Source organism: Coenobita brevimanus, chromosome 98 (assembly GCF_032717465.1).
Source record: "Coenobita brevimanus isolate Jiangsu-jjx chromosome 98, ASM3271746v2, whole genome shotgun sequence".
In the NCBI taxonomy this organism is placed as follows: Eukaryota; Metazoa; Arthropoda; class Malacostraca; order Decapoda; family Coenobitidae; genus Coenobita; species Coenobita brevimanus.
The window spans coordinates 20,251,755-20,278,649 of NC_137051.1; the positions used below are offsets into that span (position 1 = coordinate 20,251,755).

General features: G+C 40.9%; 1 protein-coding gene across 1 annotated transcript; it reads right to left on the reverse strand.

The window, feature by feature from the left end:
• Positions 1-2,729: 2,729 nt before the first annotated feature.
• Positions 2,730-26,358, reverse strand: LOC145413989 (glutamate receptor ionotropic, kainate 4-like). Its single transcript, XM_080283562.1, has 13 exons — positions 26,283-26,358; positions 25,674-25,829; positions 24,356-24,516; positions 13,491-13,637; positions 11,006-11,191; positions 10,562-10,720; positions 9,525-9,672; positions 8,760-8,883; positions 8,331-8,421; positions 7,601-7,718; positions 6,606-6,756; positions 5,259-5,373; positions 2,730-2,882 (listed from the first exon to the last, which is right to left on the reverse strand). The coding sequence occupies exons 1-13, from the start codon at positions 26,356-26,358 to the stop codon at positions 2,730-2,732; spliced, it is 1,785 nt and encodes a 594-aa protein (XP_080139688.1).
• Positions 26,359-26,895: the final 537 nt, after the last annotated feature.

Consider the following 26,895-nt stretch of genomic DNA (forward strand, 5'->3'; position numbering starts at 1 on the left):
AAATAGTGATGTGCTCGTCTTGGCCTCCACTGTCTCCAAAACCCAAAATTTCAGCAGGATATATTTTTCAGATGTACTAAAATGTTTACCTTACACCCTCTATATATGAAATATAAACTTTAATTTATGATGGGATTCGGCGCCGCCCGATCACTCTCTATCCGCACCATCATCATCCTCGCCATCACCATCACAGCCACCACAACCACTGTCATTATCATTACTATCATAGTTACCACCACCCACAACACCACTGTTTCCATCACTTAACGCCAGCACCATCGCTATCAATACTATCACCGTCACCACCATCATTATTTCCATCACCACCATCACCATTAAAACCATCACTGCCACAGTCACCACCATCATCATCGCAAGGTATAAGCATCTCAAACTTTCTCCACTCTGACCTATAAGTAGTAACCTTGTTCCACTCCATTCATTCATACCTACCAATTATACCCTTCTTTTATTTATTTATTTTTTGCCTGCCACTTCCTCTCACTCTATCTCTGAGTTGCCCACCATTTACCCTATATTCCGCATACCTATATTTGGCAATGATTTGCGTCATTTTGCATCCATATTCCAGTAGCTGTGGAAGAATAGGACAACGTAACTGCACTACATCCTTCCTTTAACACTTCTTCGTGACTAGCACCTTACTCTGTTATCTTGTTACAGCTCAGCATTAAATGAGGAAATGGCAAGTTTAGGCCAAGTGCCAATGAACAGACTATACGTGCACATACTGAATGGAGTTGTGAGCCAACTTACTGTTCAAGGCGAAACTCTGGGTAGTATGCTACGTGACTGGAGATACCGTAACGCCTCCTCTATTGCGATTTATTTTGCATATCACACAATTATACATTTTCAACCCCTTCTAAATTACTGATAAAAATTATGTCGATACTTAAACGATACAAAGAAAGCATAAAGAGAGTGCTTAGGTGTAATATGCAAAATAAGTCGTAAAGGAAAAGGTGTTACGAAGCCTCCTATGCCACTCAGACCACGAGCCTTCCCAGCCCTACCTCATCACAGCTACATCAAGGGGTTTAAGGATCAGATCAAATGACGCTCTGGAAGGTGATTAATTAGACTCTGACGCCACGACTTAAACTAATCAGACTTTCGGCTTTATGATCTATACGGATGAATCTTCTTATTTCTCTCCTCCTCCTCCCTCTCCTCCTCCTTCTTCTTCTTCTTCTTCTTATAGTTATTACTACTGTTCAACATTTATTATCCCATCAAACGCAGGGGCCCGGGGCTAGGCTAGGCTAAGCTAGTCATTTAAGGCAGGGTTAATAAATCACTTTCCATTTGGCAGAATCACATAAACAACAGTAACCCACCCACGAATTTAAACTATTACAAGGCACATACGGATGGTGCCCTGAACCCACCTGACTACCAGGCATCTATTTACTCGCTACATAATTACAATCTAACTTATTACATGGTTTCCTGCAGTACTGGATTTCATATGGATTTATCACTCAAACGCAGAATCACCTTAAAGTAGTGCTACATTGAGTAAGTGGATGGTGGTCTCCAGTCTTAAATTTCTTTTCAAAATGTTCTGTGGTTCTAGTACACACGTATATGGTCTACTCAGACAGCCATTCATGACGTAGATTATACTGAGGCAATAGTAGTTGTTGTTTAGATTTTCCTCCCTTTGGGAGGACCGGGTATGGCTATGGCGAGTTAATGATATGTATTGGCAGTGTTGGGGTCGACTGAAACAGGTAATATTGGCAGCCGTATTTTCACTGGTTTGGGAGATGCGGAAAGACCTCATTCAGTGAGATTTATTAGACTGTTATATATTACTATGTCTTTATGTTTTACTGTTGCAAACTATGGCGATATTAGTGTGTGTGTGTGTGTGTGTGTGTGTGTGTGTGTGTGTGTGTGTGTGCAGCATACGAGATATTAAGGTATAATACATACACACACACACACACACACACACACACACACACACACACACACACAAAGTAGCGAGGAGGGACATGGCGCAGTTCCCTATGCCAGTGTGAAAACAACTTTGATCCCGTTACAATCACGGGCAGGCTGATGAAAAGAATGATATACGTCAACTATAAATATTTATCTTTACATATCTTTCCGATGACTACAGCATGCACAGGTACATCAAAATATCACGATTAAATGTACTAGTAAACGATACTGGAAGCCTTGTCAAAAAAAAAGATAAGGCTCTCATGAAATGTTCAAAAGAAAACGTATTCCAGCAAAGAAGACGAAATACTTTATGGCTAACAAACCTATTTCTCCCACATGGTGAAAGACCTAGTAAGAGAACCCGACTTAACATTAACGACATTCACTTTAACCCCCTCTATCCAATGACGTACGGTATTGCATTGTCTTACTGCTATTACTTCCATACGGTTTCATTCAAATCAAGAAGGGCCTCTCTTATTTATGAGGTTAATGAAAATTCTCTCCTATACAAAGTAAAATCGTCATAAATAAATTAAAGATGCTGCCACCATAGAAGAGGCTTTTTACAATATATACTGTACACAAATATTTACATCAGCTTTATCATAAATGAACACTATAAATGAATACACACAGATAATTATCATTTACCCATTCAGTCCCACAGCCATCACTTTATTCTTGCTATGGTAACTTAAAGAAGCTGAATGGGTAAAAAAAAAAAAAAAAAAAAAAAAAAAAAAGAACTATCTTCTATTCAACGACACGCATGGCGCTAAGATGGTCGCAGGATTAAGGAAGGTGGCGTTGGGATGAAGGAAGTGCCACACAATTTCTGTAGCTAGGATGAGGTTGGCTAGGACGACCCCCACGGCTAGGACGTAGAAGGCCCCTTGCAGCTGTTAGTGGTGGGTAGCATGGTTAGTAGGTGGGATAGTTAGTAGGAAAAACGGTTACGAGGTTAGACAGTTAGTTGTTAGGAAGGTTAGCAGGTGGGATGATTTGTTGGATGACCTCTAAGCAGGTTAGACTGTAAGCAGAATGGTTAGTAGGATGGTTAGGAAATCCACATGAGTTAGAATGGATGCTTACTGTGATGGATGGTTATAATTAAGACAGTTAAGATATCCACTTGTCATTAGTAAGTAGGATGATTAATATACCCAGACGAATTACAGGTTGATTAGCAGACAGGATGATTAGCAGATACACACAAATTGGTTGGTGGTAAGTACTTAAACAGGAGCATGGATCGGTAGGAGGATGTGTCAGTGGAAAGGCAGGCTGATGGATGGATATGTGGGAAAGCAGGTAGGGGGATGGATAGCTGGGTGTATGATTATGATGGTGAGTAGAAGATTGTGGATAAGTCGGAAGTAACGTGTGCGGACAGAACAGCGATCAAGCTGACAGCACGCAGACTGGTAATGTGGTGGCTGAAGAAATATTGGCAGGAGAGCATGGGAATGGCTGGATGAACAGATGGAAAGACTGATGGACAGATGGACAGACGGACTGGGGAAATGGGAAGAAATAAAGAGAAGGAAGGAGAAGACAGACAAGACAAAAGGTGGAAAAGAAACAAGAGGAATGGGACAATGAGACGAAAAAGACAGAAAAAGAAGGGGACAAGAGAGAGAAAAACCCCAATCACATCCAACAAAGTAACCTAACCAAAATAAATGCAACAGTGGTTTTAAGTTTTAATAATACAGGTAAAGTACATAGTACTTCACTGGAAAACTGATGTTAGTAAATCAGAGTTTTCGTTTGGAAAAATGATACTGAGTTGGCAGTAATGATAGTAATATGTGCCCTTCTGTTTCTCGAAAGTGCCAGTTCTTTCAGTGGAATTTATTTGCGCCCAAAATGCGTTTGCACATTTCCTGCTGGAAGAGTTTTGACAGTATTCGCATACAATACAAAAATTCATAGGGATCCTTTTATCGAGGCTGCTGAAAGGACTTGACATCGGACAATTTTGGTATACACACTCGAACACCTGTAGGAGAACCACTGATTACAAAATCCTCCATGCATAGTTCTACCTGACCAAATGAGGTAATATGACAGGAATCTGTATATCTATCAGATTCCTAATCCTAGAGTTCACTCTGCGTTGGTTCCGAAAATGTTTCTAAGATCCCCTATTATCAATTAATTCCACTCCTTCCTACCATTCCAAGTCGTCTTCCTACCGGTATTCGTCAATCTGAACATTTCGTAATTTTCGTCTACCTCACAACCTTCTGCTATCAACTTCGCTGGGTGTAAGAATTTTTAATTAAAATGAAAATTTTTTACTATACACATGAAAGGGTAGCACAAATCCGTTCAACATTATTCCATCCACTCTTCCAAAGCTGTAAGAAGGTTAGGTAGATTCCAGAAATGTGATAATAAGTGTGCCAGTACAAAGAACAATTAAAGCTATATTTGATGAGATAAGCCACTTTTCCTTTCACATTTCAATCAAGCCTTTGAAGTGTTCTGGAGCATCAGGGTTTCACATTTTCTGTTCACCTGTCACTTAAATATCCCATTCCCAACTTATTCTCTCTCTCTCTCTCTCTCTCTCTCTCTCTCTCTTATCCATGTACTTCTTACGTTATACCCTCCATTACCCATCATTCTATTAGTTAGTTCAGCTTCTCTTATCGCAACGTTTTTCACCTGTCCCACCTCATGTGTACGTTTTTATTTCGCACAAAACGTTCACACACGAACTGGTGTACTTCATACTGTGCCTACTTTAACCCTCTGAAGTACAGCCTAAACTTTTTCTTCTTCTAACTTCTCTGTCCATTTCTTTTACCTAGAACTATTAATTGTTAGGCATTTTTTTTCACTTTTCCTTAATTTCTACTTTCCTTTTTCTTTTCGGAAGTCTCACTTACCTTTTTGAGTTATTAATTCAGACGTATCTCTTCTCTCTCCAGTTTTTATTACTAGATTACTTACTTGCACCACTGAACTTCACCCCTTGTCTACCCTCAAGTCCACTTATATTCCTGTATTGCATCAGCAATTCCTAAATCTGTTTCTCCCAGTAATAGCTTTCACATTGTCTTTACTTCTTCTCTCCCCCCAAATCCCTCACCAGTATGAATGTGAGGAGCACCACTAACATCCCGTTCTCTCCTCGCACCCCTGTAACTGTCTTGTTTTCTTCCCCAACACTTTAACTTCCTCTCCCCACATCCCTATAACTCTATTCTCTCTCCCCCTTTAACTTTTATCTTTTTCCACGCTTCTGAAACTCCCCCATCCCTTACCTGTGTAAGTGTGAGTGGTCTGGGTGCGTCTGAATGGACATGGGTGTCGCAAGCTATGGTATAGTAAGGTTTCTGCAGGTGCTCCACAACGCCGTAGTACCGCAGCCAAGTGATCCTGGGGAAGAGTACGATCTTTAGTTTCGCAGTCTCATCACACTGGGTTTCATTTCGCTGATTCTAATGCTCCCTACGAACAGATGCCATCATTCTTGAGAGGTATTACCATGGGAAAGATGTGTGGCCAACAGCACGGTACCTGATCTTCTGCAACACTCTCGTTTTAAAAATTTACACAGTCTAAGCCTAAGCCTCTATGCATCTACCACATTATAATCAGTATAAAGCCGCTACCAAGCTAGCATCCATCTATCCCCTCGTTAGTCAGTCCTTTACCCTCAACTCAGTCAACACCGACATGATAAAAAAAAATTGTAGTGTAATGAAGGTGTTCTTAGCATCATCAACACACAACGCATCCATTCCCTTTATTTAAGCATCTAGAACAACATTTATTCTTTAACCTCCCAAAATTCCAACCCATTAATCAGTGATGCCTGTAAAAACCCAAATGTGATTAATCTACACTTCAGTAAAGCTGTTCTTAGTATCATCTATAGACCGTATGTTCATTGCCTCACTAATGTAACCTTAACAACCAAAACAAAATTCATTCAATCCAACAATTAAGCATTTACATTTCCTAGTTATGAAACGAGTACTGTACATTCCTACCAACAACGTCATCGCTACCTATCTATATGGGACCAACATCCATAACTATTCACTTTGTAACATTCCCTCATCATTCATCCCTCAACTATCCAACCATCATGCCATCATCAATCAAATCTTCAAGCATCCAACTCATCCACTCCCTCATTATCCAAGTCTTTACATTCCCTCCACATTGACGCATGTAACCACGAGTAAGTGGCTGAAACTACCGTATGATTAAGGTCTGAAGTCAGACGTCAGTTCCCTCACCATTCAAGCAAGTAATTTTTACTGGACTACCCAACATCCATTCACTAATCATTCAAATCAGTCAAAGCCTCTGACGATACATTCATCCCCTAATCAATGATTCCCGTAACGACCCACATGTGATTAAATTGTTGATGGATGAAGCTGTTTGAATAATGCTATAAATCCATTTCCTCATCATGCAGGTCATATAACAACCCAGCCAATATTCATTCAATCATCAATCAAGTTTTGTCTTTACACACTGCTCAAGCTTTAACTACCAAACACCATTATCAGTCAAGCTTCTAACCATCCAACACTCATCCACTCCCACATCATCCAAACCTTTATATTCCCCATTACGAGTCTGTATCCACCCACATGTGATTGAACTGTTGCGAGATAAAGCTGTTCTTGGCATACACGATGGTATCAGTATCCACCTTGACGGGTCGTGAGGCCAGACGAAAGAGGCATGTTCCACCCTCTTTCTCGTACTCCCTCGCCCGACCCACTGCCGAGCTCCATGTGTCTGTGGAAATTAATAAAAATGAGAGAGTTCAATGAGAGTTAGTGGTTTCAGAGTTGTTGCTGCAGCTCCCTGTAGATTGCAGGCTGAAATTCTCCATTTCCTGCAGTTCACTATACCCCCTTTCGAAGACAGGGGGGTAGGTGAGGGATATTTGTTTAACTAGGCTCAGTTATATCCCTACCACTCAAGGCGTTCCTCTCCAGCACTGGAAGAACAGATGGGTGGATGGGTGGATTTTGCTACTTATCCTCCTCTCTACACATTCACTGCTGAATAATACAAAAATCTGACTATTCTCCTCAATTCCAGATCGCAGAGAGTACAACAAGATGTCATTTTCCCTTACAGATTAAGGCTGTGCAGAACACAGTTTTCCATTCATTCTTTGGTAGGAAATTTCCATGTCATCTTTTCTATGTTGCATGGCGGTTCCTCTGTTTTCCTTGCCGGCCTTGGTTCAAGGGATTGGTGGATGTGAGGAGATATCTTGCTTTTTTATCCTTAGCTTCAACTCGAGGAACATATAACATGGCCTTCTCCTCGGCAAAAACCTCAAATGAATATTGGGACCATTGCTGTTTTTTTTATTGCGATCATACTGTTTTACCGTTTCAGTGCCCTCTCACTCTCTAACATACATTTTCTCTCCCATCTCACTTTCGCTCACTTCATCTCTCATTCTTTCCCAATACCTCCCCTCCTCTCTTCCACTCTCAAACTCCCTCCCACTTTCTCACACTCCTTCCCAAACTCTTCCAACTGCCATCCCTTCTCAAACTCTTCCTATGTTCTCTTATTCTACTCCTTCTCACCCCTCCATCTCCTCCTCACTCTCCTCACTCACCAACCATGGCATAGTGTCCATCCAGCACCTGCCTGAAGAAGTTCCAGGAGCCAATCTCTGATCCGCTCTTCTGCTCCATCCTGGCTCTCACTTCACCCAGCAGACCACCTTCCTGTTTCTGTGGAGGGAAGGGAAAGGGATTGTGTGAAGACGAGGGGATCTGAACTCTCCTGTTATTCAGTTAGAGCATCTTAATCCACCAGACCACTAAGCTTCCATAACTGGCTATAAGGTACCCACTGAATGTTACATGGCTTCCCGAAGTGCAGGAAACCATCTGGCGTGTCATTCAGTACAGAGTCACCTGAAGGTAGCACTACAATAAGTGAATGGACAGTGGAATATTATTATTATCAATATCATCATCATTATTATTATTATTATTATATATTATTATTATTATTATTATTATTATCATTACTATTACTATCATCATCATCATCGTCCGGACCTCCTTTCCCACCCCAGGGCAGGGAGAGGAGTAGCAATGTCCAGACAGCCCAAATTTGCTCGCTCCAATGGGCCACTCTTCCACTCACTCATCATTCGAGCTCCCGAAATCCTGGCTCTATCTTGATACGCCAAAAACTTTCAGCACGTTCTGTAGCTACACATAAACGTATCCGAGAGTATATTATTATTATTATTATTATTAAAATTATTATTATTATTATTATTATTACAACATAATTATATAACTTGGAAACCCTCACTCATGTACAATACTTACTATGAGGAAGTTGTAGACGGAGACCTTTGACCTGACCACAGGCACCAGGTCACTGGCCACTAGGTCTTCCAGGGAGTCCACTGGCAGGGACCTGGAAGAGACAAGGAGGAGGAGGAAGGTTTAGGATAATGCCTACTGACTGCATGAGAGTCAGCAAGGAAGACAAACAAATATTGCTATGTCTCAATCTTCCCCTAGAATACGACATGCATTAGCTGACGTTTTACCTAGGGCCCCAATTGAACTGCAGAGTAAACAGGGACATGGGGGAACCAATTCTGTCAAAGAGTTTAACGGCGTCAAGAGTCACTCTCGGGATTAATGGAGTTAAGTCTGTCCTTTACAACACAATGGCACTCAGACACTTGACAATTTTTTAATTCACAAGTTTTCCCGCAGCATCACTGTTCTATCTGACTGGCTACATACCTGAAGGGAATGGCGAGGAAGGCAGTGATGGAGCCAGAGTAGACTGAGCCAAGTACGAGAGACAACCCCATCATTACACCACTAACCGCTCGACCACCACCCCCCACAGGCCACCACCGACTGCCTTAAACAGAGACAATGGGATGACTTGTGGGAAAGTTTTCATTAAAAAAAAAACACACACACACACACAAAACATAATCAGCAGTATTAGCTGGATGGATAAAAGGATGAATGGACAAATATAAACACAGACCAGTATGACACACAGTCAACTAACAGACCAACTGACGTAGACAAATATGCATAAAAAAGGATTAATTAACACTGCAACATTGCAACATACTAAAAGTATGTATCATCCAAACCTTTACTGCCCCATCAAGAGTGTAGAACCAGGGTCTGGCTAATTAGTAAAGACATTCAGAGCTAATATGACAAGTTGCACACTACTAAATGGTATTTGGTTATGTGATCTATGAACCCCAAACTACCCCTTATTACAAATGCCCATAAAGGCCACACCCAGCTGGATCACCTAGTTCACAACACCAGAAGGCATCCGTCTGGTCACATGATTACCACCCAGTGCAGTAAATGGTTTCTTGAACTATATGAAACCATTCTGCTTCTCATTCAGTCATCTGAAGAAGGAGAATACTTATGGTGAAGAGTCACCTGAAGGAGGAGGCTAATTATGACAGAGCTGAACAACAACGGAGACAATGGTGAAAATAGCAATGACGATGATGACCAATGACTCACTCTGACAGACAAGGATTGACAGTGATGTTCCAATGCAGCGGGCGAGGGTGATGGGGGTGCTGGCTCCCTGCCATGCCCTCTCTACTCCTCCTACAAACCACACCACCATCCCGACCGACACTGCACCCACCAACAGGCATGCCCAAATCTGAAAAGAAAAAGAAAAGAAAAAATGTGTGATAGTAGGTATTTTGATTTTTAAAACAGCTTAATATAAATAACCTACAATTATCTAATCATCAACACAATAATTCGAATAGCCTCTCTATCTGCGGGCTAAACTCGATTACCAAAGTTGTCTGTCCGCAATCTGTTCTATACAAGTGCTCGGAGAGGAATGGAAAGGATCTGCGTATCACATGGAGAGACGAAACGTGAGCTTCCTGGATAACGGAACAGACGAAAATAGAGGATATAATATCAACAATCAAAAAGCAAAAATGAATGTGGGAAGCGGGATAGTAACTAGTACATCATTTTACAGCATCAAATCTTAAAACCATTCATGCTGTTCTGTCTTTAACGTTCCCTTCTTCCCTTTCTATCCTATCTTACAGCTCCCTTCTTAGAGAGAAAAAAGGCAATGAAGGAAGGAAAGTAACAGTAAAATTTTCTCTTTACACCTGTTCCCCTTCTATGCCTTTCTACTGTATTCCCATCTCCTCAATCTCCCTTCCTATTTATCTCCCTATCTTCACAATACCTCCTTCTTCCATCCAATTCATTTTTTCTCCCTTCCTAACTCCCCCTCACGCTTTAAAAAACACGTATTTTTTTTAATGCACAGAATAATTACTGTAATAATGGAAAATAACATTCTGATCCTGATTCTTCTCTTCCATCTTCTCTTTCTCCCTTTTCTACATTTTTCCTATCTCCCTATGCTCCCTTCCCATCTCCCTTCTCTTCCCTGTCAGTTTCTATAATCCATTTCACTTTTTACATCTTTCCCTCTCTCCACCTTCCCCGTCTAACTATGAGATAAATGACAGAAAAAGGACTCTCTCTCTCTCTCTCTCGCTCTCTATCTTACCCACCAGCGGGGAGAATATCTGCAGCAGGAGGAATGGCTTGGTCTGCAGTGCCGGGGCCGCAGCCAGTATCACCACCGGGTCTTGGCCTAGTGGCACAGAGAACTCAATTACCTCACTCCGCTCCAGGCTTGGGGTGAAGTCCAAGGGCGCCACGTCTGCTGCCTAAGGGTGACAGGGGATTAGCGGGCGAGATACGTCGACAGCAATAGATCCAATAATAAAACCCACTGTAAGTAACCCACGCCAAAACAAGGCTGATCAGAATCCACTTCAAAACCCTCTTTAACCTACCAAAACCAGGGAAAACCAACACTAAAACCTACCGCAATTCACCCATACCAAACAAAATTAACCATAATCCACAACAAAACCCACCATAACCCAGCCTAAGCCACTCACCCTCTAACCACCACCAAAACCCACCATAACCCAGCCCAAGCCACTCACCCCCCTGGCCACCACCCCCACCATGCCGTTCCAGCTGTCGTTCTTGGTAAAGGATCCAAACCCTTCTGTGGGCACGAGGCGAGACGTGAAGTTAAGCCTGACCTGCATCTCGCGCATGAGTTCTGCCAGGTAGCCCTCTGCCCCCTCCAGCCCTTCCTCTATGGTGTACGTGAAGACAGTGGGCTTCTGAGGGTGAAAGAAAGGGCTGAGAGAAGGGAGAAAGAAAGGAGGGAGGAGAAAGAGGTATGAGGAAGGTAGTGGGTCTGAGAGAGGTGATATGGGGTTTAAAACGGGGGAAGAGAAGGGTCTGAGATTAAGGATGAGGAAAGGGCTAAGGCTTGCATGACTAAATGATTAATTAAAGTAACTGATCCAAGCAGTTTAACAACAAACATACTTGCTACGGTATAGTAAGACGTCTCGTATAATCCAATACATATATACAAACTTCCCATATGCACTATAAAATCACTCATTAAAACTACAGGTGACTGAAGAGCCTGCTCCCTCAAAACAGAGAGTGGCTCCTCCCGGCACACACGGATCCTCACCAAGCACCGAAGGAAGATGATTAGGCCCATATCCTGCCCAAAACTGGAAAGATAATGCTGACAAGCATCCCCAAGACTCAGGCACTCAATCAGTAGGTGACATACTGTTAAAGGAATCTGATAATCATCATAATGAAGAAGAGGGTCTTCCCTCTAGCATATGACAAGGTAAGACTTGGACTGAACAGGGTATGGACAACATCAGATTCATTTAAGATATGACTGACTAAAAATGACGGCAAAGCAGACAATAATGGATACTGATTTACCAGAAACATGACAAATATTTTTACCATCAACTTACACCTATGCAAGAAAATGTAGCCTTGGGCTTAAAAATCTTCACCTGCATAAAAGTAAGAAAAAAGCAGGAAACACAATACTGCACCTACTACAGTATATCATCACCACCATATCATCAGTTGTCATCCAAACTCAATTTGTATTTCACAGGGGTACATGGAGCAAAAAAATAATATATACCAAAAAAGTAATATGTAGAAGTAAAAACACGAGTAATGGAGAGGGGGTTGGCGTTGGAAATGAATGGTAATAGAAGGAATATATGAAATTTGTTGTATGCTGATCATGCAGTACTACTTGCAAATACCGGACAAGAGCTTGGTAGACTAGTGCACAGTTTTGCTGATGTCTGTGAGCGTCGTGCCTTGAGAGTAAATGTAGAAAAGAGCCAAGTGATGGTTACTGAAAGAGAAGGTGACTCCCAGAGCGATGTTACAGTGAGCAGAGCGAGACTGGAATTGCTGAGAGAGTTCAAATACCTGGGTACAGGGATAGAAAAGAGAGGAAAATGTGCAAAAGAAGTGGAAAGTAGTGGCACAAGGAAGGAAAGTAGCTGGTGCAATTAAGGTCGTGATAAGAAACAGAGGCTTGAGTGTTGCTGCTGCACGAGGCTTACATGAAGGAGTGTTAGTGCCAACTTTAACATATGGATGTAAGCCTATGGTGTGGCATGAAAATGAAAAGTCAATAGTGAGAGCAGTAGAGATAGGACTGCATGGGATACAGAGAGTGGATAGGATAAGAAATAATGTGATTCGTGAAAGATGTGGAGTGAGGAAGTCGGTGGTCACCAGAATCGAGGAGAGTGTACTGAGATGGTATGGTCATCTAGAGAGACTGGATAACAATAGAGTGGTGAAAAAGGTATATCTGAGCAAATATGAAGGAGGGGGGATGCGAAGCAGGCCAAGGAGAACGTGGACAGATATGGTGGAAGAGTGTGTGAGGAAGAGAGGTTTGGAAGTCGGTGAGGCTATGGACCTGACATGAGATCAAGCTGGCTGGATGAATACTGTGAGGAGATGTGCATGATCAGGGATTTGGCACCCCTTTTAACGTGACAGTGTCCGGACTGACTCTATCGGATACGTTTATGTGAAGCTACAGAACGTGGTGAATGTTTTTGGCGTATCCAATAAAGCCAGGACTCCAGGGGCTTGAATGATGAGTGAATGGAAGCTTGGCCCATTGGACTGGGCAAACTTGGGCTGTCTGGACGTTGCTACTCCTCACCCTGTCCTAGGGTGGGAAAGGAGGTCCGGATGATGATGATGAGGGTGATGATGATGAGTAGATGCAATGGACAGTCCTTGGCGAAATGGCCCAATATGCCTTCATACTCACTATTCGCAAAAAAGATCCTCACAAGAATTCTTTTGGGAAAGTATAGTTGCATTCTTCAAAGCTATTTTCTATCGAAAAATGAGGAGCCTATGCTAACATCTTCGTATATACTTAACAGTTTTGTAATTTTTATAATTTTCATAAAAACACTGTGAAAATACAGTAATCAATATAAAAGTAAATGAAAAAATTAATCAAAACTCAAACCAGTGAGTCCACATAATACATAAAATACATATGGTATACGAGTATTACGGTATACAGAACATACTGCGTTCCACACTTACATTTAAACAAGTGAACCTGACAAGCCTTCCCTGCAGGTTGCGAGGTGGACGAGGCCAGAGTGATGTGGTCGAAGTGTGTCTTTGCCGCATCCCATCCCACCAGCCAGCCACCGTCACATGTACACCACCCTCACCCCCGCCCACACCCTGCACGACACCCACCAACACCACCAGCCTGAACAGAAATAGGGGATATGGAGGGGGAGGAGCGAGCGGTGGCTGACTAGACGGTGGCAATATATAGTAAAGGAAAAAACTGTACAATCATCATCATCATCACCAACATCGCAGCATCTATTCTCGATTTACGATGGGGTCACATGAAATACTAAATTACATTTTAAAAAATAAATAAATATATGCATAATATGATTCGTTAACTTCACGTGACTGAATCTTTTTCACTTATTCCTGCTCCTCCACACGATTTTACTCACCTGAAGAGACTAATAAAAATTGCTGCGTTAGATAAAGCCGTCATTAATCATTTCACTGCTCTCCACTGAGCTGTGTAAAATCGTATGGATATTGTACTGCAAAATTAAGAAAACAAAAACTAATAAAATGGGTTAGGAGGGAAGGGATGATGATAGAAAAAAAAAAAAAAATAGAAAACAGGCAAAAATATCTCATATATGATAGTGGCGAAATGATACATTCAGACAAGTGAATAAAATAAAACTCGTAACCCTGGGAGGTTTACTGGCCATAAACTAGGCTACTCTAACTTAATTTAGAACATGAAATGGGCCGGGTATCAGCCTATGATCCTGATGGCACTGCATGAACACTTAATATTATCCTACATCAGCCTCTTGGGAACTGGACGAGGAGGAGGAGGAGGAAATAAATCCACAAGCAGTTGCAGCCACCAACCTCTTCCGTGCTTGGACGGTTCTTAAGGATTCATTCAGGACGTCTACATGGTCATATCCCAGGAGTACTCCCCTCACCCCCTCCCGCAGGACCCCTTCAAGGCCCTCCGCCGCTACGCTGAAGGAGGGGAGGGGGGAGGTGGAGGGCTCGTGGTTGTGAAGGGGCCAGGTAGACAAGCTTACCCAGACCCAGTGAGTTCTCTGAAGTAAAAAAAAAAAAAAAACGATATTATTATTATTATTATTATTACCATTAATGCGTAAGGAAGTACATACACAGGGAGTACATATTGGAGGACGGTGAAAAGATGAGCATACGTAATAGCATTAGAGTAAAAATAAAAAAATAAGGGAAAATCAAAGTATCAAAACTATCATTGGCTACCACCAAAAATAAGCCAAAAAAACTTCATGAGATGGGTAAGATCCAAAAACAACAAAAAATCATTACAGTGACCACCAAAAGTGAGCCACAGCTGTATCCACTCCCGTTATTCAAGCCTTCGAATAGGAACTAAAATAATGATGTACTCTCCCTCTACTGTTTTGTTTACTGTGGACTGTGGTTTCTATTATTTGGCTGTGGTTGCTGCGAGGGTGCATTTGTTAATATGATGGCGTTTTATGGCTGTTGTAATTATTGATGATGATGATGATGATGATGATGATACTGTTGTTCTTGTTGCTGATGATGCTGATGTTGCAATGACGAAGGAGATATGATTGCTTTTTATGATGGCGCTGTTCTCCATACTCTCCTTCCTGCTACTGTCACTATGGCTATGTTACAGTGCTTTTTACTGCTGATGGTGCACTGATGGCTATGTTATGGTGTTTTTTACTGCTGATGGTGCACTGATGGCTATGTTACCTTTTTTTTTTTTTTTTACCAAAGATTTTTTTTTTATGTTCATATAATGGAAGACGCTGTTTTTTCGCTGATTTGTTACTTATGCTTTTCTGGTGCTATATATTTTGCTGTGTGTGTGTGTGTGTGTGTGTGTGTGTGTGTGTGTGTGTGTGTGTGTGTGTGTGTGTGTGTGTGTGTGTGTGTGTGTGTTGCTTCTTTTGTCTAAGGAGGACTTAGTTACGATTTCGGTGTTTATATAATTTCCTGGCAAGCGCTGGTTATGTACAGCGTCATTTCACTTACTCTCATACACGGTGCCGGCAACTTCCCTCTGTAATTACCAAATTCGAGGATATAAAAAGTGCCAGACAGTCGCTCTCTCTCTCTCTCTCTCTCACACACACACACACACACACACACACACACACACACACACACACAATTTACATAACTGTCATACCAACCCCTTTCCCAAAAACTGAGTGAGCTGTAAACTCACATAAAGTACAATCAGGGAAACACTTTAAATGTAAAATCACAGGGAAAATTATATAATGCGTAACAACCCTGATGAAACACAGCTCACGCAACTTCACAAATTCCTAGAAAAAAAATATAAGTGCTATAATAAAGTTCATATCTATGCCCAATTTATTTATACTTGGATTACAATTGTTACCTCTCCATCTTGAATTCTCTGTCTAAAGAATGGACTGGCACTAGATTACGATACTTGTCACGAAGAAGTGCTGTGAAATTAATGTAAAGCCACTGCAAAGTCTTATTTTGCAACTAAGCTACATCAAATAGGCTGGAGAGAGAGAGAGAGAGAGGGGGGGGGGGAATCTCGACCACGTTAGAGCAAATACAGCATAGTTCTCTCCCTCGGCAAGCCAGTCAACTAATTCACCAAGAGATTTTTTTTTTCTTGCTTGCAGACGATTTTGAGTGGAAATTATCGAGTATGTGGGATTACCGTAGATATAGCGTTAATTACTAATTCAGTACTAAGGCTTTTTTTTTTTTCATTCTTGCTGCTTCTAGGTGGTTTTACTCCGCCTGTGAGACAATGCATCGGATACTACTGTATACAGCCTCCATTAATCCCCTCGCCACAAGGGCCGCCTCCCCAACATTAAATCAAATCGTCTTCCTTGGCAAAAATATATAAAACTAGAATGGCACTCACTAGAGCGCATACCTCCGCCAACGCCCTATCTCGCAATGCTAAAGAAAGTGAAAAAAAAAAAAATCCTGGATCCGCACCTTTATCCGGATCCTCACCAAAATTTAATGGAGTATATTCTGAGCTAAGGCCCATTCTTCTCCTAAGTTTCGTGGAAATCCGTCTAGTAGTTATTGTGTAATCTTGCTCACAAACCAACCAACCAACAAACAACGGACAAGAGTGAAAACATAAGCTTCTTGGCAGAGGTAATAAAATACAGCCTTCGGACTGAAAGTGTAGACTTCTTCATTACGACGTCGCATGTTCTATTGAATTCTTGCTGCCTCCAGACTACTTTCTTCAGCACAGGAGATATACGTAAAATATGAGTTAGATATGGAGTTCATCAAGCCTTTCACAACAAAAGATTCTTAAACTGAACAAAACCGTCTGACAGCAGCAATAACAAAATATAAATGACTTACTCGGGCTAAACGATCATGATAAATTCTCTGTATCCTTGTATTAGTATGAAGTTCCACTGTTTCAACATCTGATTAAAACTGCTTAACTTGATCTTGCCATGCGACCGTGACCCTTGACCTATTGTTTTGAAAACAGTTGGTCAATCGCTTGGGCGATCCTCAATCCATCCACCAAGTTTAATCAAAATCAGATCAAAACTGTTTTAGTTGTTCTGTTCGCACACACACAGATCAAACTTTGACCTTACCCTGCGACCTTGACCTTTGACTGATTGTTCTAAAAACAGACTCACTCCGTTCTTGCCTGACTCTTAACCATTTAACCAATAATGGTTCACATCAGATCAAAACTGTTTCAGTTGACCTTGCTGTGTGACCTTGGTCATTTACCTTTCCCTGTGACTATGATCTTTAACTGACCATTCTCTAACCTGAATCCTTTTATTTTTGCCTTGTCGTTAACCCTTCCACAAAGTTTGGTCAAAATCGGATAAAAATTGTTTAAGCTGTCCTTGTCAAGTAACCCTCACCTTTCACCAATAATTCTCAAAACCATCCGTCCTCGACGAAACATCGAAAAAATCCTGGGTCCTGTCTGCCTATGCTGTTACCCCTTCAGTTTTACTCCATCACTGACCCTGAACGTTTCCACCAACCTGATAAAACTGGATCAAATCTGTCCGAGTTATTCTGCTACCAAGCACACATACGGGTCGCACTTTGACCTTACCCTGTGACCTTGATCTCTGACTTATTAATCTCAAAATTGAACAACTTATCCTCAATTCTTCTCCCAAGTTTGGCCTACACTGAATTAAAACTGTTTAAGGTACATTTGCTACGTCTACGTCTGACATACCCCTGTGACCTTGGCCTCTGACCTATTGTTTCAAAGAATAAAAGGATTCTATATGGTCTGTCCTTCCACATTTCAACCAAGTTTGGTAAAAACGGAGTTATTTTAACACACACACACACACACACACACACACACACACACACGCAGCTGATCTAAACAACACCCGCTCTCGCTTCGCTAGCGCGAGTGTAATGAGGTCCTCGGGCTGAAAGGATGAAGTTGGGGTTACTGAGTGTTTGGCCTACAATATGCTCCATACCTCACCTGGTCTGTTGTAACTGATGTGAAGAAGACTATGATGTGAAGAAGACTATATACTAACAAAATGAACACGACACGTGAACACCATAAGACATAAAAACTAGCAAACATACACAGAAAACCGGTCCATCCCAGCCATATAGCACTCCGCACAGCTATAATCGCGAGCCATCATTTTTTTTTTTTATGCAAGAAAGAAGGAACCAAAGACCAGGAGCCCGCAAACTGGACGGGTACACTGCCCTAGAAACTATCTATCTATCTATTGCTAGACGCCTCAATTCCGTAAGGGGTGGACACAAACAAATCGCCTCGATGTCGCCCTGTCCCCCGCCATTTCACTGCCCTGCTCCCAGCTCACACCTCCCTCTCGCATATACCTCTCCACTCCATCCCTCCATCTCATCCTTGGCCTCCCCCTCCCTCTTCCCCTCTCAACCTCACTCACACACTCTCTTCGTCAGTCTCTCACTCTCCATCCTCTCCACATGGCCAAACCACCTTAGTGTGTTTCTCCTAACGCTTCCTATCACATCCACATCCACACCACAACGTGCCTTCATTTCCTCATTCGTCAGCCTGTCTCTCCATGTGACTCCACATGCTCCTCTCAAATAACTCATTTTCACTGTTCTCACTCTCGACTTCTGTCCCTTCAGCAAGGTCGTCCAAGCTTCACTTCCATACGGTACTGATATCACAATACTGTCATGTAGTAACTTTTTCACTTCCATGTTCACTTCCCTGTTTCTTGTCACTTCTTTCAAGGAACCAGCAGATGGAGCTTTAATAATTGCAACTCTGATTTAGTAGAGGGTGACAGTATGGATTCTGTCTTGGATACATCGCTATTTTTTACGCACACCATCACACACACACACACACACAAAGTGTATATGTTAATCATGAAAAATTCCTACGTATAGTAACAGCTGGTTTCAAAGCACACACACACACACACACACACACACACACACACACACACACACACACAGTGTATATGTTAATCATGGAAAATTCCTACGTAACAGTGACAGCTCTTTTAAAAGGACACACACACACACACACACACACACACACACACACACACACACACACACTGCGTAGGCTATATGGTAATTATGGAAAATTCCTGTGTAATAATAACTGTCACATTCAAGGAACACAATTATCACACACACACACACACACACACACACACACACACACACACACACATACTCACACACACGCACACGCACGCACATACTAATGACAAACAGGTTTACACAAGTTGTATGACCAGTTTCGTTCTCAAAAACATTAAAGTGGACATGCATTTATCATCATTTTTTTTTTCCACGACCTTCACCGTTGAACTCGTTTGCGTAAAATTTTACTTGTTCCTCTGATTGTCCCCAATATTTTTTCCACATTTAATTCAATTATCAATTAGTTTTCCATTTGTTGCTGAAAGTCAGAGAGACAACCAGTCACAGAGAGACAGACAAACAGAGAAAGACAGAGAAACATACCGAGCCAAACATAAAACCTGTCCATTTAAGTTAATAATAATAACAACAACAACAATCATCATCATCATCATCATCATCATCATCCGGACCTCTTTTCCCACCCTAGGGTAGGATGGGGTGTAGCAACGTCCATACAGCTCAAGTTTGCCCAATCCGATGGGCCACGCCTCCATTCACTCATCATTCAATTCCTCGGAATCCTGGCTCTATCTGATACGCCAAAAACATACATCACATTCTGTAGCTTCACATATACGTATCCGATAGTCAATAATAATATTAAAAATAATAATAACAATAATAACATAATAATAATAATCAAAATCATCATGACCTCTTCTTCCCATCTAAGAATGAAATGAGGCAGGGTCAAGAAAGACAGGGCTGTCAACGCCATGCCCTATGAAATGGGCAAAATACAGTAGTTTGTCACTCACCGTTCCACAAGTTCCAGGGAGTCCAAGATCTATCCCACATTACAATACAGTGGAGTGGGCCAGACACTCATTCATCCGCCATTCAAGCTCATGGAATACCGATCCTACTTCACTTAACTGAAAAATAATGGGCTGTACACTCATTCACTCACCATCCATGCCCCTGGAATCCTAGACCTACCTCACACACCGATACCGAAATACAGTATACCTAATAATACTTACAAATATATTCATCCTGCCGTCATCATAGAGGGGGCGGGTCTGTGCGGGGAGGGAATGAGAGAGAGACAGCTGTTCATTTATTCATTGGACACATTCACGTCAGGTACATGTTTTGTGTTAGTTTTGTTACCTCCAGACGATTTTATTTATTTTGGGGCGATGTCCTGAAGTGAAGGGTAAAATGAAGTGAGTATTTAATCTCTCATGTTGGAAAAGTCAGATGTTAAGTGAATAAAATAGTCTGGAATAATTAATGTGGATAAAATAGTCTGGTATAATACAAATGAATAATACAGCCTGGAATAATACAAGTGAATAAAATAGTCTGGTATAATACAAGTGAATAAAATAGTCCGGTATAACACTGTGAATAGAATAGTCTGGCATAATACATGTGAATAAAACAGTCTGGTATAATACAAGTAAATAAAACAGTCTGGCATAATATTAAAACTAAATACAATAGACTGGTATAATAGAAATGAACAAAACAGTCTGGTATAATATTAAAACTAAGTAAAATAGTCTGGTATAATACAAATCAACAAAATAGTCTGGTATAGTACAAAATCTAAACTAATAGCCTGGTATAACACAAATGAACCAAATACTCCGGTATACTACTTAAAAAGGTAAATAAAACAGTCTGGCATAAATAAAATATATGCTGTGTTGAAAGGGATGATACCTTCAGCATAAGAATGTCTATGTTACTATATTCTTTCTACCTCCAGTTATATTGAAACTGTTCTTGACTTTTCGTATTGTTAAGGTAAGATAATACCCCTCAGTAACCCCTTCACTTGTCTGCCCTCTTCAGTTGAATTTAACAGTCTGGTAACAGCAAGAGTATAATGAAAATAATGTCACCATATTTAAATAACTAATACCTTAGTCAATTTATTTCATGCTACCTCCAGACAATTTAATTAAATTTCGGAATGGTCTTGCAGTGAAGGTAAAAAATGTTATATCTAATTCTATAGTTCGAAGTTCTTGTAATCCGAAAAAAATATATATATATATATCGTCTGGTCACCGGAAAAAAAAAAAAAAAAAAAAAAACTCTACGGCTGAGTGAAAGACAGCCACCGTCCTACCAGGCCAATTTTGAGCTTGGCCCAGGGCTCGTATTCTCGTCGGTTAAGGAGGCTCCCTAACATCCTTTCCTTAGCGATTTACTCTTGGATATGGGTGGTTAAAACCCTTCTCAACGTTATTTATCCAGAGTATGGCGATGTGTGAATGATGTATGTAACACAGAAGGCAGTAAGGTGTAATAAGCTAAACAAGTCGTTGAGGTACAGGTGTTAGGGAGCTTCCTCACCTGACTAGAACGCGGGTCCAGTTATCACCCTCTCAAGTGACAAGTTTCCAAGGTAAAAGACACAATTTCTAGTCTCTTTGAGGAGGCTTTTACCTGTATTTCACGTATAAACATTTACCTGTATTAGTCTCATAAACAACCATCAAAACTTAAACATCTAAGAGGGTTTATAAATTTTTTCTTAAAAAAAAAATCTTGGCCATTCTTCCACTCAGTCGGAGAATTTAAAGTGCCATCGTACTGTTGAAGATAACACACTCAGGTCGTGGACATATTTTTACCCAATATTCTTGCTAAACACAGATGATTTTATTCAACAATTATTATTATTATTATTATTATTATTATTATTGTTATTATCATTATTAAAATTATTATTATTCCAATGCTGCGTGGAAAAGACATACACTTTATTAAACTCTTACAATAAAACACGTCAGCAATGAGCTAATAAAAAAATAAATACAAAAATAAAATACTAAATTATAAGGCCGTCTGGAGGTAGTATGAATAAATGACATAATCGGAGTCATACTTTAACCCTTCACTACGGCGATGTAATATGCTGTACTCTTTTCACCGTAACTTGGCATAGAGTTTCGTCCCTTTGCCGCTTCATCTTATTCAGTTCAGTGGCAGAATAAGACAGTGCTACAGTTCGACATAATTTCCACTGCACTTCTTCGTGGCTAGCATAAAATTCTTTTGTTACCTTCTTCTTACAGTCCAGCTTTCATGATGGAGAGATGACAATTTTTGGCCAAGTTAAACTGAAAAGAGTATAGTATATTCTCACTTCCTCTAGATGACCTTAATCAACTAAAAAACCTAACTCTCGTGCTGAAGGGATTAATTAAAGGAAGGCTATCTAAAAAATCCAGTCCTTATGATCTCGTCTGGCAGAATAAAATCATCAGAGAAAATATAATGAAAATGATGTCCTGGTACAGAAGGGAAAAATGACATACCGTACATCATTTTCTACTTCATATTTTACGGCATTATACCTGAACAAAATAATTATGCCTTTGAATGGCGAAACAGACTGAAAAATATGAAAAAAATATGAACAATGAATAATATGAGAATGCAAAATATGACAAAATGATAACACACACACACACACACACACACACACACACACACACACACACACACACACACACACACACACACACACCTAGCACCATCTACCTCCAGGAAAAAATAAGCCAAATGACAGTAATTGCCAATAATAAAGATAAAAGGCCACTTCCCCATCACAAATTACCTGACAGCCTGTGCCAGTACCTGTGCTATGAATAATATGAATATGCTCTACGCTAACGTAATACACAGATACATATATGAATATCAAATACACGATAGACAAAGTAAATTCAACCATCACCACTTCCGTCGTCGCGTATGGAAAGTAGGAGGGATCCAGTGACAGAAAAAGAAAGAAAGGAAGGAATAAAAGAAAGGAAAAAAAAAATAAATGAAAGAACATCAAAGAATTTCCTTAGACCTTAGTCCACACATGCTTTCACTTCATAATTTTCGTCGAACGTATAGTTTTAAAAAATGGTACAACTCTAGTCATGTACAATGCCTTCAAATATCTTTACTGTTGGTCTTCACATTTATAAACTGAATGATGTGGATATTCTTCACGAATTTATTATTATGTCTAGAGTTTTTAATACTCAAGCATAAAGAAGGAAATTTACACATATAAAGTATGGTATACATTAAGAAATATATGGTGTACGAAAATATGAAAAGCAACACTCCTCACAAAGCAAACGATCATCTGATTACAGGTACTCATTACCCAGGTGACTGGTGAGTTATTGTACTTTTAAGCTAGATAATTAATGGGTAAAAAAATTGGACACCCTTTAATCGCCATCAAGTCAAATGCCAGACATGTTATTTGTATTTATAGGGGATGAACACCTCATTTCCTTTAAAAAAAATTGCCTTTCCCACCAAGAGCCATTGTTTACAAAGGGACGCCACGAACTGAAGCATAAGTGATGCTTTTGGTGAAGGGTGATCAATATCAGGGAAATTCACTGCCTCGCAATTTAAAGTACTATAATTTAGGTGGGGAAATTTCCACACCTTGTTAAGTCCGCCAACGAAGGTGGATGCAAGTTATGTATTCACCCGTGTCTGTTTGTCTGATTGTGTACAATATGTCTCAAAAGGTTACTGTTGGCTTTCAATGGAATATGGTCGATCGGTGGGCAGTGGGTTAAGAGTTCAATAGATTTTGAGTTCGGATGAAGGATTACATTACAAACTTTACTGACGGTGGATGAGGTGTGCACTCTCCAAGATTGTGTAACAAGGCAGAATAAGACTGCAGAATTAACTGATTCCGTGAAATGGTAAAAGTATTCGCCTTGCAAGAAAGAGGAATAACAGCAGTAAATCATTAATTTTATTGACGCAGGCGGAGGTATGTGGTATCTCTGTGTTTTCTTCTTTCTGTTCTTTTTCTTTCAGTTTTATAATCGGCAAAGATCGTATATAAGTACTTTCCCTGGGGAAAGGAACAGTCTGACGAATCGAATATCGGTATAGCAGACTTTACTGATCTGCCACAAGACACACCAACAGGCCATACAAACTCCCCAACTAACACCTTTACACGAAGTCCTTCATGAGAACTCTATCACCATGCACTCACTATGGACGGTGGGTATGATTGCCAAAGTGGCAATAAGTGAAGGGGAGAGACACATACAAAGGAGGACTGCCGGACCTCAGGGAAAGGACTGCCAAACCTATGCCAACCGTTGCAAGCACGCACGCACATGCACACAAGCATTAGCATCTCTCTCTCTCTCTCTCTCTCTCTCTCTCTCTCTCACCTTCGCCATGACATCCACTATCCACTGCGGCCGGCCCACCAGAAGATGCTGCGATGTGGAGTCGTAGGAGGAGGTGTGGAGGAGTGACTGCCACCACTGCCCCTCCCCCTCCACCACCACACTCACACCATCACTCCACACTACACCTAACACGCACTCCACTGGGGGAGAGGGGTGTAAAGGTAGGAGAGGAGGTAGGTACCAGGGGATGGGAACGGAAGGTGTAGGGAAGATTTGGGTAAGAAAGGAGGAGCGATGGATTGAAAAATGAAGTGAAAGGAGAGATGGAATGGGAAAGTGGAAGGAGGAATCGGAAGGGAGGAGAGGATGATGGGAAGAGAGGTGGGAGAGAATGGTGACATGAACGCACAGAGGAGAAAAAGTGGGAAGGAAGGAAAGGAGAAAATGAGGGTTTGGGTGAAAGAAGGAACGGATGAGAAGCAAAAATCAAGGAAGAGGGACGGGAGGGGGGAAAAGCGGGAGGAAGAGAAGAGAAGGGAAGGATTAGGGATGGAAAGAAAGGAGAGAGAAATGGAGAGAAGGGAGGAAAGGCAGACAGAAGAAGAAAGAGAGGAGAGGAGAGAAGACAGGGAAAAAAGTGAAAAGAGAAAGGGAAAGACAAGGGAAAAGGAGAACGAGAACTGAATTATAGACTGTCATCATTTCCCTTACGATGATCACAACATTAAGGAAATATAATGATTTCATTAGTTTACCTTCAATTAAACTCTTTATCTTGAGAGGTCTTTCTAGACTTGAACAAAATAGTCTGTCTATAATAATAAAAAGAAAAAAATCGTAGCAGGGACTAATGGTGGCGGTTTCTCACCTCTTCAGTTTAACCCCTTAAGACCGAAGACATTTTTATGTTGGAGTTCTCATACGATTTTTAAAGATAACTTTTCAGAACTGGAGGAGTTAGATACAGCCTTCATTACATCCTGTACTGCGATTACAACTGTTGTATTTTTATCTTGCTCCTCTTCTAGTTACCTTAAATCTCCTATAATTTTACACTGCTTCCATTTATTCATCCTAAAATTACTCTATTAGCCTTATTTTTTTTTCACTGTCATTTATCAAATCCTAATCTCTTTTCACAAACCCTCGTTCTCCTCCGTCTACCTACAATCCCATAAATGTTAATCTTGTACATACTAATCTTGTTATATCAGTCTCAAATCCCGTTCACAACCATTTACCAAACCTCAGTCCCCTTTCACTAAATCTAATCCTCCTCTATCCACGTCCAACCCTTATAATAAACCTTAATCCCCATTCACTCATCTTAATCCTGTTCCAAACCCCCAATACTCACTTTGATCTCCCTGAGCCACGATGTGCAGGTGTGTGGTGGGCATGGTGGTCAACACGTGTACCAGCGCCGATGACAGGTGTGCAGTTAGGGAGCCACACCTGTCCCCTCTGACCAAGTGTGTGGTGGCTCTCAGTCCTCCCTTGCTATCTGATACATCTAGCGAGTGGAAGTGAGAGTTACATAGATACACAGGCCACACAGACCTTAACATTAAAGTCATTCTGGGTAGTAAAGGAGGCTCCCTAATATCTCTTACTTTCACCATATATACCTCCTACTTAATCTGAACCTAGTCATAATTTAGTCAAAGTTTTGATGTCTGTGATATCGAACGAAGGTAAGATAAAAATAGTAGCTTTAAAAAATATACTACGAATAAACCTATCATTCACAATTTTGCATGTAGGTAGTAGAGGGCAAGACGATAACCCTATTATATGAAAATGGGTTACAAAAAGAAAAAAATAATTAGAAGCGGTTAACGAGAGTAAGTAAAACGTGGGTAGCTATGACCGTAGAGTTCACCACAAGACAATTACTGAAATTAGGTGGGTGAAGAAAAAAAAAATCCATCAAACAATATACAATGCAATAAGGTAACCCCCTTACCTATGACTCCCATCACCATCAAGAGGAGGAGTAAGGTGACGATGTTGGTTGATCTTTGACCCCACACGGCACCCATCCTCGTATGTGGCCTGGAAGAGAAAGAGATGGTTAAAGAAGAATATGGAAGAAAGAAGTAGTCTGAGTAATATGGAAGAAAGACACGGGATTAAGAAGGGGACTACACTGAAGACGGCAAGGTTTGAGAAATGCGAGGAATAATCAGAAAAGGGAAGAAAGACGGAAAGGCGAATATGAGGATAAGGAGAAAAATAAGGATGAATGGAAAATATGGGCGGAATAATAAGGAAATAAAAGAAAGAAGTAAACTGCGGCAATCAAACACTAGCAGGTGAACAGAGTAAACAGAAGAAACACTCGAGTGAAGCAAACAGGTGAGAAAGAAAGACAAGTAACGGAAAAGTGTGAGGAATAAAGAAGAATGAAGAAGAGGGAACTGCGTGAGAATGAGTGAAGATGGAGAAGCGAAAACGACAAAGAAAAACTAGGCAGGAAGGAAGGAAGAAAAGAAGGCAACTGAGGAACAAAACACAGTAAGGGATAACGGAAGGTGATGAAAAATGAAGAGTGAGGAAGTAAGAGCTGAGCATGACAA